The sequence below is a fragment of the Filicampus tigris genome, chromosome 1, assembly GCF_054856515.1.
Source record: "Filicampus tigris isolate MCC_2025a chromosome 1, RoL_Ftig_1.0, whole genome shotgun sequence".
NCBI classification, from domain to species: Eukaryota; Metazoa; Chordata; class Actinopteri; order Syngnathiformes; family Syngnathidae; genus Filicampus; species Filicampus tigris.
The window spans coordinates 16553951-16572050 of record NC_141217.1 but is presented as its reverse complement, the minus strand read 5'-3'; the positions used below and the strand labels follow the sequence as shown (position 1 = coordinate 16572050).

At 44.7% G+C, this 18100-nt stretch overlaps 1 protein-coding gene across 2 annotated transcripts; it reads left to right on the top strand.

The window, feature by feature from the left end:
• Positions 1 to 18076, top strand: col2a1a (collagen, type II, alpha 1a). 2 transcript variants are annotated; one of them, XM_086016239.1, is made up of 54 exons: positions 1 to 255; positions 1885 to 2091; positions 2851 to 2867; positions 2982 to 3014; positions 3610 to 3642; positions 3760 to 3813; positions 4019 to 4120; positions 4318 to 4395; positions 4739 to 4783; positions 4904 to 4957; positions 5166 to 5219; positions 5379 to 5432; positions 5531 to 5584; positions 5695 to 5748; positions 5846 to 5890; positions 6016 to 6069; positions 6141 to 6185; positions 6295 to 6348; positions 6439 to 6537; positions 6629 to 6673; positions 6773 to 6871; positions 6949 to 7002; positions 7098 to 7205; positions 7320 to 7373; positions 7463 to 7561; positions 7643 to 7696; positions 8152 to 8250; positions 8345 to 8398; positions 8512 to 8565; positions 9284 to 9337; positions 9631 to 9684; positions 9823 to 9867; positions 10106 to 10204; positions 10433 to 10540; positions 10636 to 10689; positions 10790 to 10843; positions 10973 to 11026; positions 11182 to 11235; positions 11318 to 11425; positions 11533 to 11586; positions 12765 to 12818; positions 12901 to 13062; positions 13146 to 13253; positions 13496 to 13603; positions 13716 to 13769; positions 13867 to 13974; positions 14091 to 14144; positions 14244 to 14351; positions 14430 to 14483; positions 15022 to 15129; positions 15225 to 15513; positions 15969 to 16156; positions 16250 to 16492; positions 16580 to 18076. In XM_086016239.1, exons 1-54 carry the CDS (start codon positions 162 to 164, stop codon positions 16724 to 16726), a joined length of 4473 nt encoding a protein of 1490 aa, XP_085872365.1. In that variant the 5' UTR covers positions 1 to 161; the 3' UTR covers positions 16727 to 18076. The 2 variants fall into 2 exon arrangements, with proteins under 2 accessions (XP_085872365.1, XP_085872433.1); XM_086016307.1 differs by lacking the exon at positions 1885 to 2091.
• The last annotated feature ends 24 nt before the right edge of the window (positions 18077 to 18100 follow it).

Here is an 18100-nt window from a genome sequence, read left to right as displayed (position 1 = left end):
TGCCAGCTGGGGCCCCGCGTTGGATTCCACTTAGTCTTTGGAGGGTTTGACTGCATGGTGCCTTCGGTCTCTGGGAACACACATTTAACGCAGATCTGACTGAACGTCTCCTCCATCCCTTTCACTTCTCACCCGAGCTATTGCATGTCTAACATTTAGACATGTTCAGCTTTGTGGATTCAAGGACTGTTCTGCTACTTGTAGCATCCCAACTTATTTTACTGGCTGTGGTCAGATGTCAGGAAGAGGAGGACCGTAAGTAGTCAACTTTTCTTCCTTCTTCTTATTTCGATTTTTGCAGGTAAAAATGATACGGTGAACGATGTCTCTTTTATAGTCCGTGGTGTTTTCTGCTCAAGTAGCAAGATGCTATTCTGAGTATTCCGGTCTTTCTTGTGTACACTTGACCAGGATGTCAAAAGCCTGTCTGTGTGGGATGGCGCAGCAGGTGAACAAGTGCTCATTTGTACTCACCTGGCACCGGCTGTACAGACAAGGGTTTTTCCAAAATTATTTAGCTCAAGACCCAAATCAGAGAACTGCCATATCCTACAGCTATTAAAATGTATACCTAATTGACAACCGTTGAAGTCACTTGCAAGTTTGGACTCTGATGCCCCCAGGAAAATCGATGCAGAACCTATTCTGCGCCCGAATCTAAATCTGGGAATGGTTGATTTCAACTCTCTAAATTGTTTATAACATGTGAGGGCCATTTCCCAATCTGTGTCTGGATGCCTTTTTTTCCTCAGAAGGGGACACCTGCCTGCTGGGTTTAAAAGTCACACAATGATGGATGAGTCTGAATGTAATTGATCAGTCAGGTCACCCAAGGTTTGGCTGGAGCAAAATCATTGTTGTGATGTGAAGTGACAGGGTCAGGCGGTGTGTGACCTCAACCTAGCAGGCTCAAAGGGTAGCAGGAAGTCAATGGCGGTTATTAACCGAGTTGGCGCACAGTGAGAGGCCGACCAATTTGTAGCAAGTTACATTTTTCTCTACCCTGACGTTAAGCTGTGAAGTAGACGGCGAGGTTGGTGCTGAGCGTCGGCACCTCAAATACTCCGAAAAAGCAAATAGCAGCAGTTAGCAGTGGAGCGGACAAACAAATTGGGCTTTCTTAAGATGCCGGTGTGTTTGCACTGTTGCTTGACGCCACTATGTGGTCCAGATGGAGAATTTTTGGAGACCCCCTGTTTACCTAAGGCAGCAGCTTGTCAATTGGGCACAGTGTTCCTGAAAGAGAGTTTCATTCATAGGAGGCCCAACACATGAAGTACTGTACAATACTTCAGCTTTGGATGCGACTACTTATGTGACAGCTTTGAGCTTTTGTAAGTTTGTGAGGTATATTTCAAACGAGTGTTAGTGGGTCCCAGCAGCATCTGTTCATGAACATCAGTGAAGTAACTTCCGCCCATTCATTCAAATCATTTAGTGACACTATTGAATCTCTTCAGGTGTTTTACCGTTTTCAATATGTACACACTGCAAAGCTTTTAACTCATTCACTGGCGAGGCATATTCAGACCCTCTTTTAATCTAAAGTTTGAAAAAAATTGAAAAAAATTGATTGGATTGAATGGCTGGACTGTGAAAAGACAAATAAATACGTCAATGGCGGTGAATGAGTTCATTCTTACATAGACTTTTTTCGCTCTCCCCATTGTCCACCTCTGTGACTTACAAACCACACAACCGCCATTTTACCCTGATGCCGCCGCTGCCACCTTCTTGCCCCTCACATCCTCCTTTTCACAATTTCTCAACACCAACTGCACATCTAAATTCCTCAACTTTTCCTAACGTTCTCTGGAACTATCTCCCCCCTCCCCTCCCTGCACCTAACACCGCCCCCCCCCCCCCCCCTGCTGGTCACGACAGAGGAGGCAGGCGGCTGCATCCAGGACGGCCAACCGTATAATGATAAGGATGTGTGGAAGGCGGAGCCGTGTCGAATCTGTGTGTGTGACAGCGGAGCGGTTCTGTGTGATGAGATAATCTGCGAGGAGATGAAGGAGTGTGCCAACCCTATCATCCCATCTGGAGAGTGCTGCCCCGTGTGCCCCGCCGATGGCAGTGCCCCCATTGGTTGTAATTTATTTATTCACGTAGCCATAAATAAATTACTCTGTCCGCTTGTCTCACCCCGGCTAACTCTACCGAATTGGTAATGCTGCATGATCCAAAATGGCTGCATGATCACCACTCACATCATCTTTGAACCACTCATTTTAGCTGTCCTAGAATAGTTAGCTTTATTTTGATCTTACATACTTAGTCCAAATTATCTTGGAAAGGAGGATTCACATCGATCAAGTTCCACAGTGCATGAATCCTGAAGTGTGAAATCAAAGTGGTCCATATTTATATTAAACACAGGTATAACCACGGTATTCTGTCAAGGTTCTAATAGAACCTGACCACGACTGAAGGTCTTGAATGCCTTGGTTTTCAGAAAGCTGCTTGGAGTCAAGCGATGCCATCTATTGGCATCTTTCAACTACAGTCAAAGAAACAAAACTCTACCGTAAATTGCTCCATCCTTCTAGTCTAGCCAATTTGAACTGCTTTGATGTTTCGTCTTAAAATGACACTCATCATCGTCATCATCATCATCATCATCATCATCATCTTCTTCATTGCATTCTTGCTTCTGCTTCAGCTCCCTCCTTATTTCACTAACCAAGATGGGTTTCTGGCCTGTGGGTTTGGTCACGATAGCATCGTCATGCTTTATCATTTCTCCTCTCCTAAAACTCAACAGTAGAATTCAGTCCATGAAAAGCCTTGAAAATTGCTTTTAAATGTGTTGTTCTTTCTTTCCCGCCACCCATCCACCGACGACAGAGACGATCGGCGCAAGGGTGAGGCACTGGGAAAATTCTTTTACCACGACAACACATTCTGGTTGAATATGAAGCTGAAGATTTCAGCTAAATCCGAGAGTTGGCTTACTAACGTTCTCTTTTCTCAACCAGGGTCAGAAAGGTGAACCAGGCGATATTGCAGATGTAAGTAAATCCTTTTAGAAGCTGTTGCGGTCGAAATGCACTCTATAAAACACCGTTGACTGGATAATACCACATGTAAGATCAACTGTCGCTCTTATTTGGACTAACAATGGATCCTGCAACCCTTTAAACATTTGGAAGTGACCCACATTCATGCCCCATTTAGCCCTTCAATTGTTCATCAGCATAATTTTTTCAATCTCTTTTACTTTATTCCTGGAGTGTTAAATGATCCCGCCTAAAGAGGCTTACAATCATTAAGGGTTATCTACGTGGGTGCCTTGTTAGACTTTCTACAAATGAGCAAAATCCTACATTCCTGGGACACAATGAACCCCATCAAATCCTCTTAGATCCTCTCAGCAACTTCATAGCCAGGGCGCACACACGCACGCACGCACGCACTCATGCATAAACGCACACGCATCAGGTGAACAAAGTCAGTTCAAGCAGAGGTCAAGCAGAGGTGATGTTTTCAGCCAAACTCAGCCTGTCCAATCAAATCGTCATCATGTTGTTGTTGTTATTAGCCTGATACAAGAAAAAGGGACTGCTTACCATTTATGACTAAACGATTTGCTTTTTCCACCTGCAGGTTGTAGGACCGAGAGGACCAGCAGGCCCTATGGTAAATATGGTGATCTTTTGGGCTGCGTGTAGACCGCTAAAAGCTGTTTCTTGGTGGCCTGAGCAGGTGTTAGCCACACTTGGAATGCTGCTGAGTTGAACTTTTACGCTCTTGCAGGGCCCCCCAGGTGACCAGGGATTACGTGGACCAGCTGGTGCAAAAGGTGACAAGGTAGGCGACTGAAAACAGCAGGAGTATTTTTACCTTTTAAATGGATGATAGTGTTCAAAGTAAGACCGAAGCACTACGGGTAGGTGGGGTTTCATTATTATACTGTATATACATTAGCTTTGTGTTTTCCTAAATACATGACTTAAAAATTCGAATCAAGTAACCTGTGACTGAAGTCCAATGCTGCCTTTTTTTTTTTTGCAAGGGAAATGCTGGACCTCGTGGAAGGGATGGTGAACCCGGGACTCCCGGAAACCCTGGACCCGCTGGCCCACCTGGCCCACCTGGCCCCCCTGGACTTGGAGGGGTGAGTCATTAATCCATGTATGCCACATTTAGACCCGCTTTCTCATATTTCAATCCCATGACCTGTTGCTGTCCAAAAGACAAGAAACTCTTTTCAAAAGTAGCTTTTGTTTATCTTGGAGCAGGCATATATTTCTTGGAATAAAGCCATAGTCAGTGTAATTTTGGTATGAAACTAACTTTTTTTTTTTTCCTCAGAACTTTGCTGCACAGATGGCTACAGGCTTTGATGAGAAGGCCGGAGGTGCTCAGATGGGAGTGATGCAGGGACCAATGGTACGCGTTGTGTATCCCGTGCAGTGTGTTCAGTCTATTCATTCGGTATACAGGAAGTAATCAGTTCCAACCTCAAGTCGACATGCTGAATGAAATGCTGCCCTCTTGTGGACAAATTCTTACTCATACACAGATTCTTGTCAGTGTCTTTTTGTATGAATGTACAATTGCGAATTTCCAAGATAAATTCATTAATTGTCACTAGCCACTACAATAGTTAACAGTTAATTAAATTTTGAAATGTAGATGACGTCCTCAAAATATGGTGTTTGAGAAACCCATTTATTCTATGATGTAACCATGGTTCTGTGCAATTAATTTACCACCGTATATCATCTTGCAGGGTCCAATGGGTCCCCGTGGTCCTCCTGGACCAAGTGGAGCTCCTGTAAGTGCATTTACCATAGTACAAAATGCAAAGTATTGAAAACAATTACGTACAATATTTTTACACACAAAGAAGTATAACAGAGTACATCTGTTAATAAATGTGTTCATGTTCATGTAGGGACCACAAGGTTTCCAAGGTGCCCCTGGAGAGGCTGGAGAGTCCGGTCCAGGTGTAAGTACTCACAATTACTCTAATAATTGAGGTAACCAATATTTTCTCTTAATGTCAAGCATTTCCCGTTTGGCGCTTTTGACTCACTTTAGTAGTTCAGCGGATGAACAATACAAGAGCAGTGCTTGCATTTTGCATCCATTCGTATTCATGCGTTTTAAACTTTTGTTTTGTGGATTACTCTAACTGACAATTTGCTTCAAAACAGGGAGCAATGGGACCCCGTGGACCACCTGGACCTTCTGGAAAACCAGGAAGTGATGTAAGGACATGCTCTCTTCATTTCAAGGACACTATATGACAAATAAACATTTAAATCAAATGTCTTATTCCATTGCCCGCTCTTCTCATTCAACCACAAAGTCAGTTACCGGGTTGCTGACATCCAATAGTAAGCCTTCAACTTCTTGTTTCACTGCAGGGCGAGGCTGGCAAACCTGGCAAAGCTGGTGAGCGTGGACCTGCCGGACCTCAGGTTGGAGATGAATTTAAATTGCTTGGTGAAGTCATGCAAGCAAACTGGAGAAGGATCTCATTTGCATTCCTTCACCTCCTCGTGTGTGTTTACTTCAGGGAGCTCGCGGATTCCCCGGAACACCTGGCCTTCCTGGAATCAAAGGACACAGAGTAAGTGCCCGTCACTTCTTGATATTAGAAATATCGTCTCTCAAAGGGCACGAGACGCAAAGTGCCACTGCTCACTGAGGTCTGAGCGGTCTTGTCACTGTCCCCTTTAGGGTCACCCTGGTCTAGATGGAGCTAAAGGAGAGAACGGTGCTGCGGGAGCAAAGGTGAGAACAGCGTGTGCAAAATGGTATTCATCTTTTAGTCCCGGCATTCTACCGGGTTTTTTTTTTCATCGCATGCTCTCGTGTCTCTTGTAAACAGGGAGAGGCTGGTGCTTCTGGAGAGAATGGTGCCCCTGGACCTATGGTAAGTGTTTTTCCACACCGATGCACCTGATTGTCATTCATTGCTTTTTTTTGTTGTTTTTTTGTACAGTTTGTGTACAGAACAGTACTGACTGTGCGACTCAACTTGATTTTCTCTCATTTCAGGGCCCACGTGGTCTCCCTGGTGAGAGGGGACGGACCGGTGCTGCCGGAGCTGCAGTGAGTTTTAATCCCTTGGTACAAGCACCCTGTCTTTTCTCGTCTCTGACTTTCCTGTCCCAACTCCGTAGGGTGCCCGTGGAAATGATGGCTTGCCCGGTCCTGCTGGTCCACCTGTAAGTCGCATTTTTCTATGATTTCAATAGATTTAACTCAAATCTCATTTTAAGTAGCTAGAATACTGATTACACAGCACTAACTTGAGGGTTGCCCTTCTGTCTCCAGGGGCCTGTGGGTCCTGCCGGAGCCCCCGGTTTCCCAGGATCCCCAGGAGCCAAGGTGTGTGCGGACCTCCAGTCGACTTTTTGTTTGGAAATAGCTTGGTAATATCTTTACGGAGGTGCAAATGTTGTTTTCGTGTCCTGCCAGGGTGAAGCTGGTCCTACTGGAGCCCGTGGAGCCGAAGGCCAACAGGGGCCCCGCGGAGAGGCTGGTACCCCAGGATCTCCCGGACCTGCCGGAGCATCGGTTTGTCGTTATTATCACCTACAGCAGTAATGACCTCCAACTTTTCTCAAGATCTGGTTGAGAGATGTTGTCCTTTGTCACTGTGTAACAGGGTAACCCCGGAACTGATGGTATTCCTGGAGCCAAAGGATCTGCTGTAAGTCCACTCTCCCCATTTGGATAACATCGTGTAGCATTGTGTGTTTGTCTCACTTTTGACTTTTGTTGTGTCTTGTTTTTTTTCTTTACTTTCAAGGGTGGTCCTGGTATTGCTGGTGCCCCTGGCTTCCCTGGCCCCCGTGGGCCCCCTGGACCACAGGGAGCAACAGGTCCCCTGGGACCCAAAGGACAGTCTGTGAGTCAGAGAGGGTGATCTGTAAAGCTTTGGAAATTGGTGACAAATAATCATCTTCCTTTTTGTATCTGGTTTAGGGTGACCCAGGTCTTCCTGGATTCAAAGGTGAAGCTGGACCCAAGGGGGAGCTTGTAAGTGGTTTTGGATTTATATTTGACTAAGTACTGAAACATTATTTAGTATTACATTTTGGTGTTGCTATACTGATACAACCTGATGTTTTCAGGGCCCGGCTGGTCCCCTAGGTGCACCTGGGCCATCTGGTGAGGAAGGAAAGCGAGGCGCAAGAGGAGAACCAGGAGCTGCCGGACCACTTGGACCTCCCGGAGAGAGAGTAAGGATTCCCTCTATTTAACAGCATGGCTGGGGAAATAAAAAAGTCATAATCAATCAGATATAGTGATGTTGTCCTGATTCTGATGATGCTTTTTGTTGCTAATCCTTACAGGGAGCTCCTGGCAACCGTGGTTTCCCAGGTCAAGATGGTCTTGCCGGCGCTAAGGTGGGTCCTTTGTTTAACCGCATTAGCTGGCTGGAAAGATACTGGTTGTGATCAACTGTAAGTGACTTTTGACTCTTGGTGTTCTTCAGGGTGCCCCAGGTGACCGTGGCGTTCCTGGTGCTGCTGGGCCTAAAGGTGCTACAGGGGACCCCGGACGCACAGGAGAGTCTGGTCTTCCCGGCGCAAGAGTGAGTGCTGCCTCACACCATCAATAAAAATCAGTCGAAATGATCTGAAATTCTCTGAATAAAATGATTTGCCTTTCGCAGGGTCTTACTGGTCGTCCTGGAGATACTGGTCCTCAGGGCAAAGTTGGGCCTTCTGTGAGTACTGTTTTACATATAAAGTGGAATTTCCTAGGGATTATAAGCAGTATAATAAATACATGAAATGAAAAACGGTGGACCAACCAGAACACCCATCATGTTGTGGTTAACTAAATATCATTGACATAATAGCATTGTAGCCTAAGTCATATTCGAAAGCTCTGGCAAAACAAGGAAAAAATGGCAAATTCAACAAACAAAAAACTTCCAGTTGACTTGAGTCAACTATTGCTGATTACCATGACTGAGATACAGAAAAAAATGGGCATTCTTATTGATATTGTGATAGTAGGTTAAAAATGGCTTAGTCAATTATGCTATCAAGATAATGATATTGAATATTCAATGCATGTCTGAACCAGGTAATACATGGCAGTATGATTCAAGTTCTTTCTTTACATCTGCAGCAAAATATGTCTCTCACTAAAGATGTGTGTATTTGATCATGACAGGGCGCCGCTGGTGAGGATGGTCGTCCCGGCCCCCCTGGTCCTCAGGGAGCGCGTGGACAGCCAGGAGTGATGGGATTCCCTGGACCAAAAGGAGCAAATGTAAGTTTGTGAGGATGGAATGACAAATATCCCAATTACTTTAATATTTCATCATCAAGACTGTTTCTTTAGCTGACTGATTTATGATCAACAGGGTGAGCCTGGAAAGCCTGGAGAGAAAGGTCTTTTAGGTCGCACTGGTCTGAGAGTAAGTGTTCTTTCTCCATTGATAATGTATGCTACCTCCCTTGTATGCCTATTGGTGGATTTAGTAACTTCTATTACCAAAATGCCAAAACTGAAGTGTTCCTCTCTGAACAGGGCCTGCCTGGAAAAGATGGTGAGACTGGATCTGCTGGACCACCAGGCCCCGCTGTAAGTGTTTCATTTTGTGCTGACATACTAGATTACATATCTTCACAGAGGATTGAACACAGAATAATTTTCAGAATAAACAAGGTTTATCTTGAAATACCGTTGGCCTTATTTCCTGCTTTCGGTCTTCTTTCAAACATACACAGTGTAAAACAATAGAGTGCCTGCCATCTCGTGGCCAACAGTGGTATTACACAAAAAATGAACAGTCCACAACAAAACACTTGTGACTGTACTAATAATAATAATAATACACTGTAAAAATGTTTGTAAAATTAACATTAATATGTTGTAAAATCATGACATCAAATATCTGTAATGTGAATAACCATTAATTGGTGTGTATTTTAAGGCAACGTATTGTAAAAAACAGAACAATTATCAATTGTTGCAATTTTACAGTTAATATATGTGAAAAGGATCATATTTCCTTGTAGAATTGATATAATACTGTATTTTACACACTGAAAAATTGTTATACTTGAACCAATGCAATACAGTTAAAAATACAAAATAGCTTGGTTAAAATAACTGAAATAAATTGTTTACATATAGTAATAATAATAATAATCATCATCATCATCAAATGGTGAAATAGTGGGACTGCGAGCCTGGAACCCACCTTGGATGGAGTTTACTTTATTTGTAGGATTGAATTTCAAAGTCGTCTACACTAACTTGATTTTTTTTCTTTTTTAAACTCCCATTTCTATCTCAGGGGCCCGCTGGAGAGAGAGGAGAGCAAGGTCAGCCTGGACCTTCTGGTTTCCAGGTTAGTTCCTTGATCAAACCCCACAATCATATTGAGGACCCATGTCCCTCCCTGCTCAGACTCAAAAGCTGATTATTATTCTACAGATGTAAGGTAGAAATAGACTTGGAGGTCTAAATGCAATACCTCAGAATGTGATCCCAGAAACCAAGTACAGGGGTAGTCAATCCAGAACTACTGCAAAACCATAGTCTTTGAAAAGTCCTCACACCCCAGTGAATCCATGTCTATTCGCACTTGCAAAGATCCATAAACATACTGTATAAAAAAAAGCCAACTTTTTTGTCAAACAGGGTCTGCCTGGACCAACTGGTTCCCCTGGAGAGGCTGGAAAACCCGGAGACCAGGTGAATGCTTTTGCAGTCAAGTGTTTCCATACTAGTATGATGGTGTCATCATAATACAGTTGTACAGAATAGTTACAGAGCATTCTATTTTGAAAATATTCCTCCAACAGGAATGAACTTTTTGGTTTCTCTCTACAGGGTGTTCCTGGAGAGGGTGGAGCACCTGGTGCTGTTGGACCCAGAGTGAGTTTTAATGTTCCCTTTCTTTTATTTGAAGGGGACTATACAGTATATAGAGACATGTTCCATGTTAATATTGTAGTGCTGCAAAAAGATTTGTTACATGCACTGTACCAGTATTAAGGTCATGCGGTGATAAAGGAAGCTAACATACAATTTAGACACCTTGACATCTTCATCTTACATTAGTGCCATGATTCTGTGTTGCTCTTGTTAATTCTGTGTACCTGTTTCCAAACAGGGTGAACGTGGTTTCCCTGGTGAGAGGGGTGGTGCTGGGCCTCAGGGTCTGCAGGGACCTCGTGGACTCCCTGGAACACCTGGAAGTGATGGACCCAAGGTCAGTAAGGAACTAGAACATTTTCATCTCCAATACAACCCAATTTATGTCCTCCGTACCACCTGCACTTCATCATCAAGCTCCTCACCATGTGCTTTTGACAAATGAATTTTTAAACTATCAAGATATGCCCTTCCTTAACTCAGAAACAGATGAGCGATCTATTTGACATTTTGGTACAATAGCCATTGCACGACTGGACTAACAAGTGAACCAATCCTCATTTAGGGTGCCATTGGACCGGCTGGAGCTGCTGGACCCCAGGGACCCCCTGGCCTGCAGGGTATGCCCGGAGAGAGAGGAGCCGGTGGCATCTCAGGAGCCAAAGGAGACAGAGTCTGTGGCAGACTTATTCCTGTTCAAAAAGCCTTTCACATTTACCTTATCATAAAATGTATGATGAACATGTGTTTCCTTTCTTTGTCCAACAGGGCGATAATGGCGCAAAGGGACCCGAAGGTGCTCCCGGAAAGGATGGTTCTAGAGTGAGTCCACGTTGATGTTGTATTTATTAATTATTTTTTCATCCCCGGTGGCAACCATTAATGAACATCAATAACTCCGCTCTCTTCCCTCCCTCCTCAGGGTTTAACCGGTCCCATTGGTCCTCCTGGCCCCGCTGGACCCAACGGTGCCAAGGTAAGAATAAGAGTTTCGCTACGGCATTGCTAAAGCACTGTCCACTTGAAATGAATCCTTTTGTTTAATGTACCGTTCAAGTTGTGTGTTATTAATTTGGATTGGTTTGACTGTTTCTCTTCTATCCAGGGTGAAACTGGACCTGCAGGACCTTCTGGTGCTCCTGGCGTTCGCGGTGCTCCTGTAAGTATACAAGTGGCGGTACATTAGGACATGCTTGTATTGTCATCGTCATTAGATATTCGTATTGATCAGTGAGCTTTATATTATGGCTACCTGGTGCATATGTGTTACAATAAAAAGCATGCCCTGACTGAGTCTTTTCCAACCTCCTTCAGGGCGACCGTGGCGAGGGAGGTCCTCCTGGGCCTGCTGGCTTTGCCGGTCCTCCTGTAAGTACATTAGACCTAATGGAACGGAAGTCTTCCTCTTTATCAAATATACCAATGTTGCTCCCTTGTGTGACACATCCAGGGTGCAGATGGTCAGCCTGGAGCCAAGGGAGAGCTTGGTGAGAGTGGACAGAAAGGAGAGGCTGGTGCTTCCGGACCTCAAGGACCATCAGGAGCGCCCGGACCTGTGGTGAGTACTGAGAATTAGCCCCCAAGTTAAAGCACAGTTACCTTCCACAGAAGGTAAATCGAAATGTTTGTGTATAAGTACTTATGTTTGTTGTTTCTCTTTGTCAGGGCCCAACTGGTGTTTCTGGACCTAAGGGAGCACGTGGTGCTCAGGGAGCTCCTGTAAGTGACCTAAATAAAATTTTACAGGGACAGGGTGAACAGAATAATCTATCCTTTTTTTTCTTTTTTCTTTTTTTTTTTAAATGATCAATGCAAGACGTACAAGGTTGTAACTCAAGTGATTTAGTGACTGGTGTGCCCACTATTTAAACTCACAGGGCCCAATTTTGTGGAAAGGTGTAATTGCGCTCGGCACAAAAACCGGCGCATCTTTATTTAGTTGACAGTCTTTGGGAATTTGGCAGACCACGCTGCGCCTCGCTAGGCATTCGGATGGATTGAGGCCATTTTCTATCATCTTTCCCGGCACACCTGACAATTTGTCGACAGAAAGTACACTAGACTTTTTACGAGGTGAAACCAGGTCTAAGTTGTGGTGCAGGTGGCGTAACACGATCAAACCGTTTGAATCATTGTATAAATTAAATCACTGCATGCATTATAATTTTTATCATCTTTAATATATTTTCAAAAGCACCCCATGACCGTAGCACAACTGGTGTGTGCCAACTTTACCATCCGCAAGTTGAGATCTTGCAGTTCGTTATAAACGTACTTTGATCTCCTGCATGGACTCCAGTGAGAGAGTCCGTTATGCTTCTGCCATGTTGAATGCGCATCACCTGCACCGAATTGAAAGGAAATGAGAGGAGGCACTTCGACTGTCCGGAAATCAAGCCGGCTGTGTTCACTCACTGCCCGTTTCTAACCGCGCCATCTACGAAAATGCCAAAAGAAAGAAAACTCCATCCATGCGCACAGTTAGACTGCACTTTGTGCTAGACATGCACTGGGCCTGAAAATAGGGCCCAATGCATTTAAATGACAGTCTTGATTAGACTTTAGTCATTTATTAGTAGGGTGCCCATTGCCAATACTTGTGTTTCACTTTTCACATTTGGAGGAATGAGATTTTGACCCACAAATGTACAGAACAGACAAAACCTCCTCTGCTTGATAGAATAGTGTCAGTAATCAGTCAAGCAAGATAGAAATTTTACAGCTCAGTTGATTGAGAGCTGATCTTCATTTGCGAAACGTATCGGATTGTATAAAAGTGAGCAGCCTGTCACAAAGCTGTTTTGATGCAAATAATCCTTATTCACGAAACTGTTTACCTGATGTTATGGCTGAGGTACACAACTTTGGTGATGCTGAACACAGACTGTCTTTGACAGGGTGCCACTGGTTTCCCTGGTGCTGCTGGTAGAGTTGGATCTCCTGGCCCTAATGTAAGTATATTTACTTCAAAATGATTATTTTAAAAGATGAAAAGTTTAAACAAGTCGGTCATTGGTGTTTTCCCTATCACAGGGTAACCCTGGTGGTGTTGGACCTGCTGGTCCCGCGGGCAAAGACGGACCAAAGGGTGCTCGTGGTGATGCGGGACCCTCAGGAAGACAGGGAGATGCTGGTCTTCGAGGACCCGCTGGCGCACAAGGAGAAAAGGGAGAACCCGGAGAAGATGGACCCCCTGTGGGTCACCCTTTCAGACTGATTCTGTTTCTTACTACCAGATGAAGATCTGTACTGGAATCATATCTTGTCTGTCTTTGTAGGGTGCTGATGGACCTTCAGGGCCCCAGGGTTTGGCTGGATCTCGTGGTATTGTTGGTTTGCCAGGACAGCGTGGAGAGAGAGGCTTCCCTGGTCTTCCTGGACCTTCTGTAAGTTCTTCTAGACTATTCTGCTGTACTGTCATTGCATTCAAAATGATTCAACATCCACTGTCACTTTGTAACTTTTGCAAATATTACATATTAAAAAAGGCCCTAAACTATTTTTCCTCTTGAGTTGCATCTTAGATATTAGAATTCATGTTCAGAATATTCTCAAGTCTTAAAAGAGAGACCAACCAGTGCAACCAATAAAAACAATCGGCGCAAATTTATATCCACTTTGCGTCAAGGGTGAACCTGGTAAACAAGGATCTCCTGGCTCTGGTGGTGACCGTGGGCCTCCTGGACCTGTGGGACCCCCTGGACTTACTGGACCTGCTGGAGAGACTGGAAGAGAGGTGAACCTGGGATACATAGACAGCCAGATAGATCGACCACAGAAACTAAGACTATAGTAATAACAAATTGAGCAGGTTAATTGTTTATTCAATATATCTGCCTGTGTTTCAGGGTACACCTGGATCAGATGGACCACCTGGCAGAGATGGATCTGTTGGAATCAAGGTGAGAGAAAATCATCCAAGTTCTCCCAATCTGAGAGAAAAAAAAAAAACAAACGCTTGATGGCAACAGCTAAATCATTGAATTTTTCTTCCTGTAGGGAGAGCGAGGTAACACTGGTCCTGCTGGTGCGCCTGGTGCTCCTGGTGCTACTGGTGCCCCTGGCCCTGTCGGGCCTCTTGGCAAACAGGGAGACAGGGGAGAGTCTGTGAGTAACACAAACATGGACACTTCCCAAAGCCCAGTTCGGGGACACTGATTGGATATAAGCAAAAGAGAAATGCAGAAAGTTGAATGTGAACATGAGAAAATATTTCTCTTCAGGGTGCACAAGGACCTGCAGGACCTCCTGGACTCGCAGGTGCACGAGGAATGGCTGTGAGTATCCGAAATTAAAATCAACTTCACACCGAAGTTGATGATTTTAGTTACGTGCTACCTGAAGTTCTGTTTTGAGTGATCACTCCTGCAATCTAGGGACCCCAAGGACCACGTGGAGATAAGGGAGAGAGCGGTGAGTCTGGCGAGAGAGGACAGAAGGGTCACCGTGGATTCACTGGTCTGCAGGGTCTTCCTGGGCCTCCTGTAAGGAACTCATAGCCATTAAGCATCTTTAATTTGCCTTCTCTTTGTTGCCTAATCTATTTTTATTTATTCAAACAGGGTCCCGCTGGAGATTCTGGCGCTTCTGGACCTTCAGGACCAAACGGAGCTAAGGTGTGAACAAAGACAGGAGAAAAATGACTCGCACACATTTTCCATCGTGTGCTATGGTATTTGATGGTAATGGGGGTCACAGGTTGGCAATTCTCCAATCACTTGGCAAAGATGGAGACAGCAAAGTGCGAAGGCCTTAATTACCCGCCGATGTGATAAGACGGGCGGTGGAGGCATTTTGTAATTACTCTGTGTGAGGAAAAGAGGCTGACAGACACGGGGAACCACTTCTGATGAGATCAGAATAGGCTGTAATATCTCTTGCAGATTAGATAAGCAGAGGGGTTATGATAAGAGGAATGAAGGAAAATGTCACCAAATAAATTATCTTCATGCATATTAAGGCAAATGGTCTGGAGGTGATTGGAGTAATAGAAGGAAACTGAAAGTACATTTTAAATACTTCATCAGACTTTTGGGCGTCGTCATTGAGCCACGGAAAAATGTTGATGCTTTATATACAAATTTTAGGAATCATTCACATTTACATCGTGGTCACCCCCTTTTGCATTTGACGTAACACATACTGTTTGTTTAGGGACCGCCAGGGCCAACTGGACCTGCTGGCAAAGATGGATCTAACGGACAACCTGGCCCCATCGGACCACCTGGACCTCGTGGACGCTCTGGAGAAAGTGGCCCACCTGTATGTAAAACAGAACTGAATTTCATTTCATGTTATTTATATTTGTGTAATAGTTTCTCTTCTTGACTATATTTGCTGTTTTGGCCATTTTTTAGGGTCCTCCTGGAAACGCTGGTCCCCCTGGTCCTCCTGGACCCCCAGGCCCTGGCATTGACATGTCTGCCTTCGCTGGTTTGGGTCAGACTGAGAAGTCTCCCGATCCACTGAGGTACATGAGGGCTGACGAGGCATCCAGTTCCCTGAGACAGCACGATGTTGAGGTTGATTCCACCCTCAAGTCGCTCAACAACCAGATTGAGAACTTGCGCAGCCCTGACGGCTCCCAGAAGAACCCCGCTCGCTCCTGCAGAGACCTCAAACTGTGTCACCCTGAGTGGAAGAGTGGTAAGTATATTTGCTGTGGTAGAAGAATAAATATATGACATAAATAGAAAGTTAGCTAACGCTATATTTCAATGGAAAACCGTCATTTCCAATGCATTGCCAGACTAATCAGGCATAAAGACAAAATGTAATTTCTGAAGGGTCAAGTTTTAGTCAGAGCCTCGAGCTGGAGTACAGTATGTACTTAAGGAAATACACAGCCATAGTATGTTGGTGTTCCACATGGATCCATTCTTGGCCTCAGTGTGAAGTCACTTAATAAGATGGACCGATTGGATCAAGTGTTAGGGTTCTCATAATTAAAAGGAAGGAAGAATTAATGAGCTGTACAAAAAAAAAAACGGGTTCAATACATGGCCATAAATGATAAGGACCAAGATCTTCTTGGATGTGTGTATCTGGAGTAGCAGTGGCATTTATGTATTCAACGGCCCAACCTTTTTCCATCTCTCAAGGTGACTACTGGGTTGACCCCAACATTGGAAGCACAGCTGATGCCATCAAGGTCTTCTGCAACATGGAGTCTGGCGAGACCTGCGTCTACCCAAGTATCGCCAATGTGCCAAAGAAGTCCTGGTGGACAAGCAAGAGCAAGGATCGCAAGCACATCTGGTTTGGAGAGACCATGAATGGAGGATTCCACGTGAGTGCACTTGAACAACTACCTTAATCGGCGACGATCATTAGGACGTTTCTAGAAAATAGCTAATCATCTCCCCAACTTGTTTGGTTACAGTTCAGCTACGCTCAGGATGGCCCTGCTGCCAACGCCGCCAGCGTTCAGCTGACCTTCTTGAGGCTCCTTTCCAACGAGGCGTCCCAGAACCTCACGTACCACTGCAAGAACAGCATTGCCTACATGGATCAGGCCACAGGCAACCTGAAGAAGGCTTTGCTGCTGCAGGGCTCCAACGATGTGGAGGTCCGGGCAGAGGGCAACAGCCGCTTCACATACAGTGTGTTGGAGGATGGCTGCAAGGTGAGACCAGATGCCAGAAAACAGTATTCCATGAAAGATGAGTGAGAGTGTGACTAACAAACACGTTTCTTTCTTTCCCGCCAACAGAAACACACAGGCCGGTGGGGCAAAACTGTCTTTGAGTACAAAACACAGAAAACCTCCCGTCTGCCCATCGTGGACATTGCTCCTATGGATATCGGAGGAGCGGATCAGGAGTTTGGCGTGGATGTAGGCCCAGTCTGCTTCTTGTAAAGTGGAATATCACAGTGACCCCCCCCCAGAATTAAAGGAACGAAATAAACTCAACCATGAAACACTAAACACAATTCCACAATAAAGAAGACTGGAATTCGAGAAGAAAATTGATCTAACATCAATTTTAACATTGATGTTAGATCAATCAAGATCTGAACAACGAAGTGCTCTCCAAGTTGGATGCTAGCACTGAAGGGCATCGGCAATAAGTGTACATCTCTGTCAACACGCTTCCTGAGATCCAGTCATGTTTCCCATGGCCCACTGTTGACGGGTATGAGTCCGGAGGAAGAGGGACTGAGCAAAAGTTGTGGAGAACTGAAACATGACTTGATGTCACTTATTTATTGTCTCACTTGAACGGGCAGAGATGAGGTAGGACTGGAGGGGTTCACTTTGTAAGTACGACAAGCCCCTTTCCACTACAGAACAGCCGCACAACCTCTGTCCCAGTCCTACTCCACCTCCCTCCCTGTTCCCTCCTGTCACACTAATATGGCATTTTGAATCCGTGTCGACCAATAAAATATTCTCAAAATCCAGGTACTCCACGCCTGTCCATCGTGAGCAGGAGCAAAACCTTTACTGTGTATTATAAAGCCTTGGTTCTATTGTTGTAAAGGTCTGTGTTTATAAGCAACCAGATGGTTTTTAATGTGTATTTCCACATTCTGTGTGTACATGTGTTTATATGCACACCAACACTTTTTGGAAAGTGAGGTTACATTTGGGGTGTATGTTCCAAAGTCCTGTACCCCTTCACTGCCCATCAGAGAAGGGAAACTTACTCTGCTCTCATCCAAAATCTGCTTTGTAAAAATCCCTAAGCAATTTTGTCACTTCTTGTAGTCACCCTGATGGTTTGAAGCTACCTCACGCTGACAAACAAAGTGAAAATGTAGAGATGATCACAAACGCATCTACTATCAGGCGAATCCGAGTGGCGGCCTTTGCTTTGGGTGGCTCTCTCTTCGGAAGGTGCTATGAGTTCCGTAATAGTCGGTACCAAAAGCCCCTCTACCCCAGCCCTAATTCCCACTAGCCTCACACCACACTCACACTCCACCCTGCAGAAGGGGTGCCGTCGGGTTAGACAGGTGGAGACCGGGGGATACTTCAAGACCTCTGCTGAAGTCCATACACGCCAAAGATGAACCAAGTCGCTCAATAACAACCAGGGTGGGACGCCTCTGTGTGCGTGAGGGTGTGTACATTTTTTAAATTAATTTTATTATGATCCGTTTTGTTTTTATTTTGTTACACTTCTCATTGATGTAAATTGGAAATAAAAGGAAAACAGAATGAAGTTGATTTTGCTTTGAGTTTTCAATAAAAGTATCACAGGCGTGGGGACGTTTTCTCCTTCTTTTG

What these genes read in the sequence shown, in the direction of transcription:
- col2a1a (XM_086016239.1), top strand. Translation starts at nt 162, where the DNA reads ATGTTCAGCTTTGTGGATTCAAGGACTGTTCTGCTACTTGTAGCATCC. An exon ending in TTGGACCTCCCGGAGAGAGA is followed by an intron (nt 7,206 to 7,319) that starts GTAAGGATTCCC and finishes TAATCCTTACAG; the next exon opens with GGAGCTCCTGGCAACCGTGG. An exon ending in CAGGTGCACGAGGAATGGCT is followed by an intron (nt 14,145 to 14,243) that starts GTGAGTATCCGA and finishes CCTGCAATCTAG; the next exon opens with GGACCCCAAGGACCACGTGG.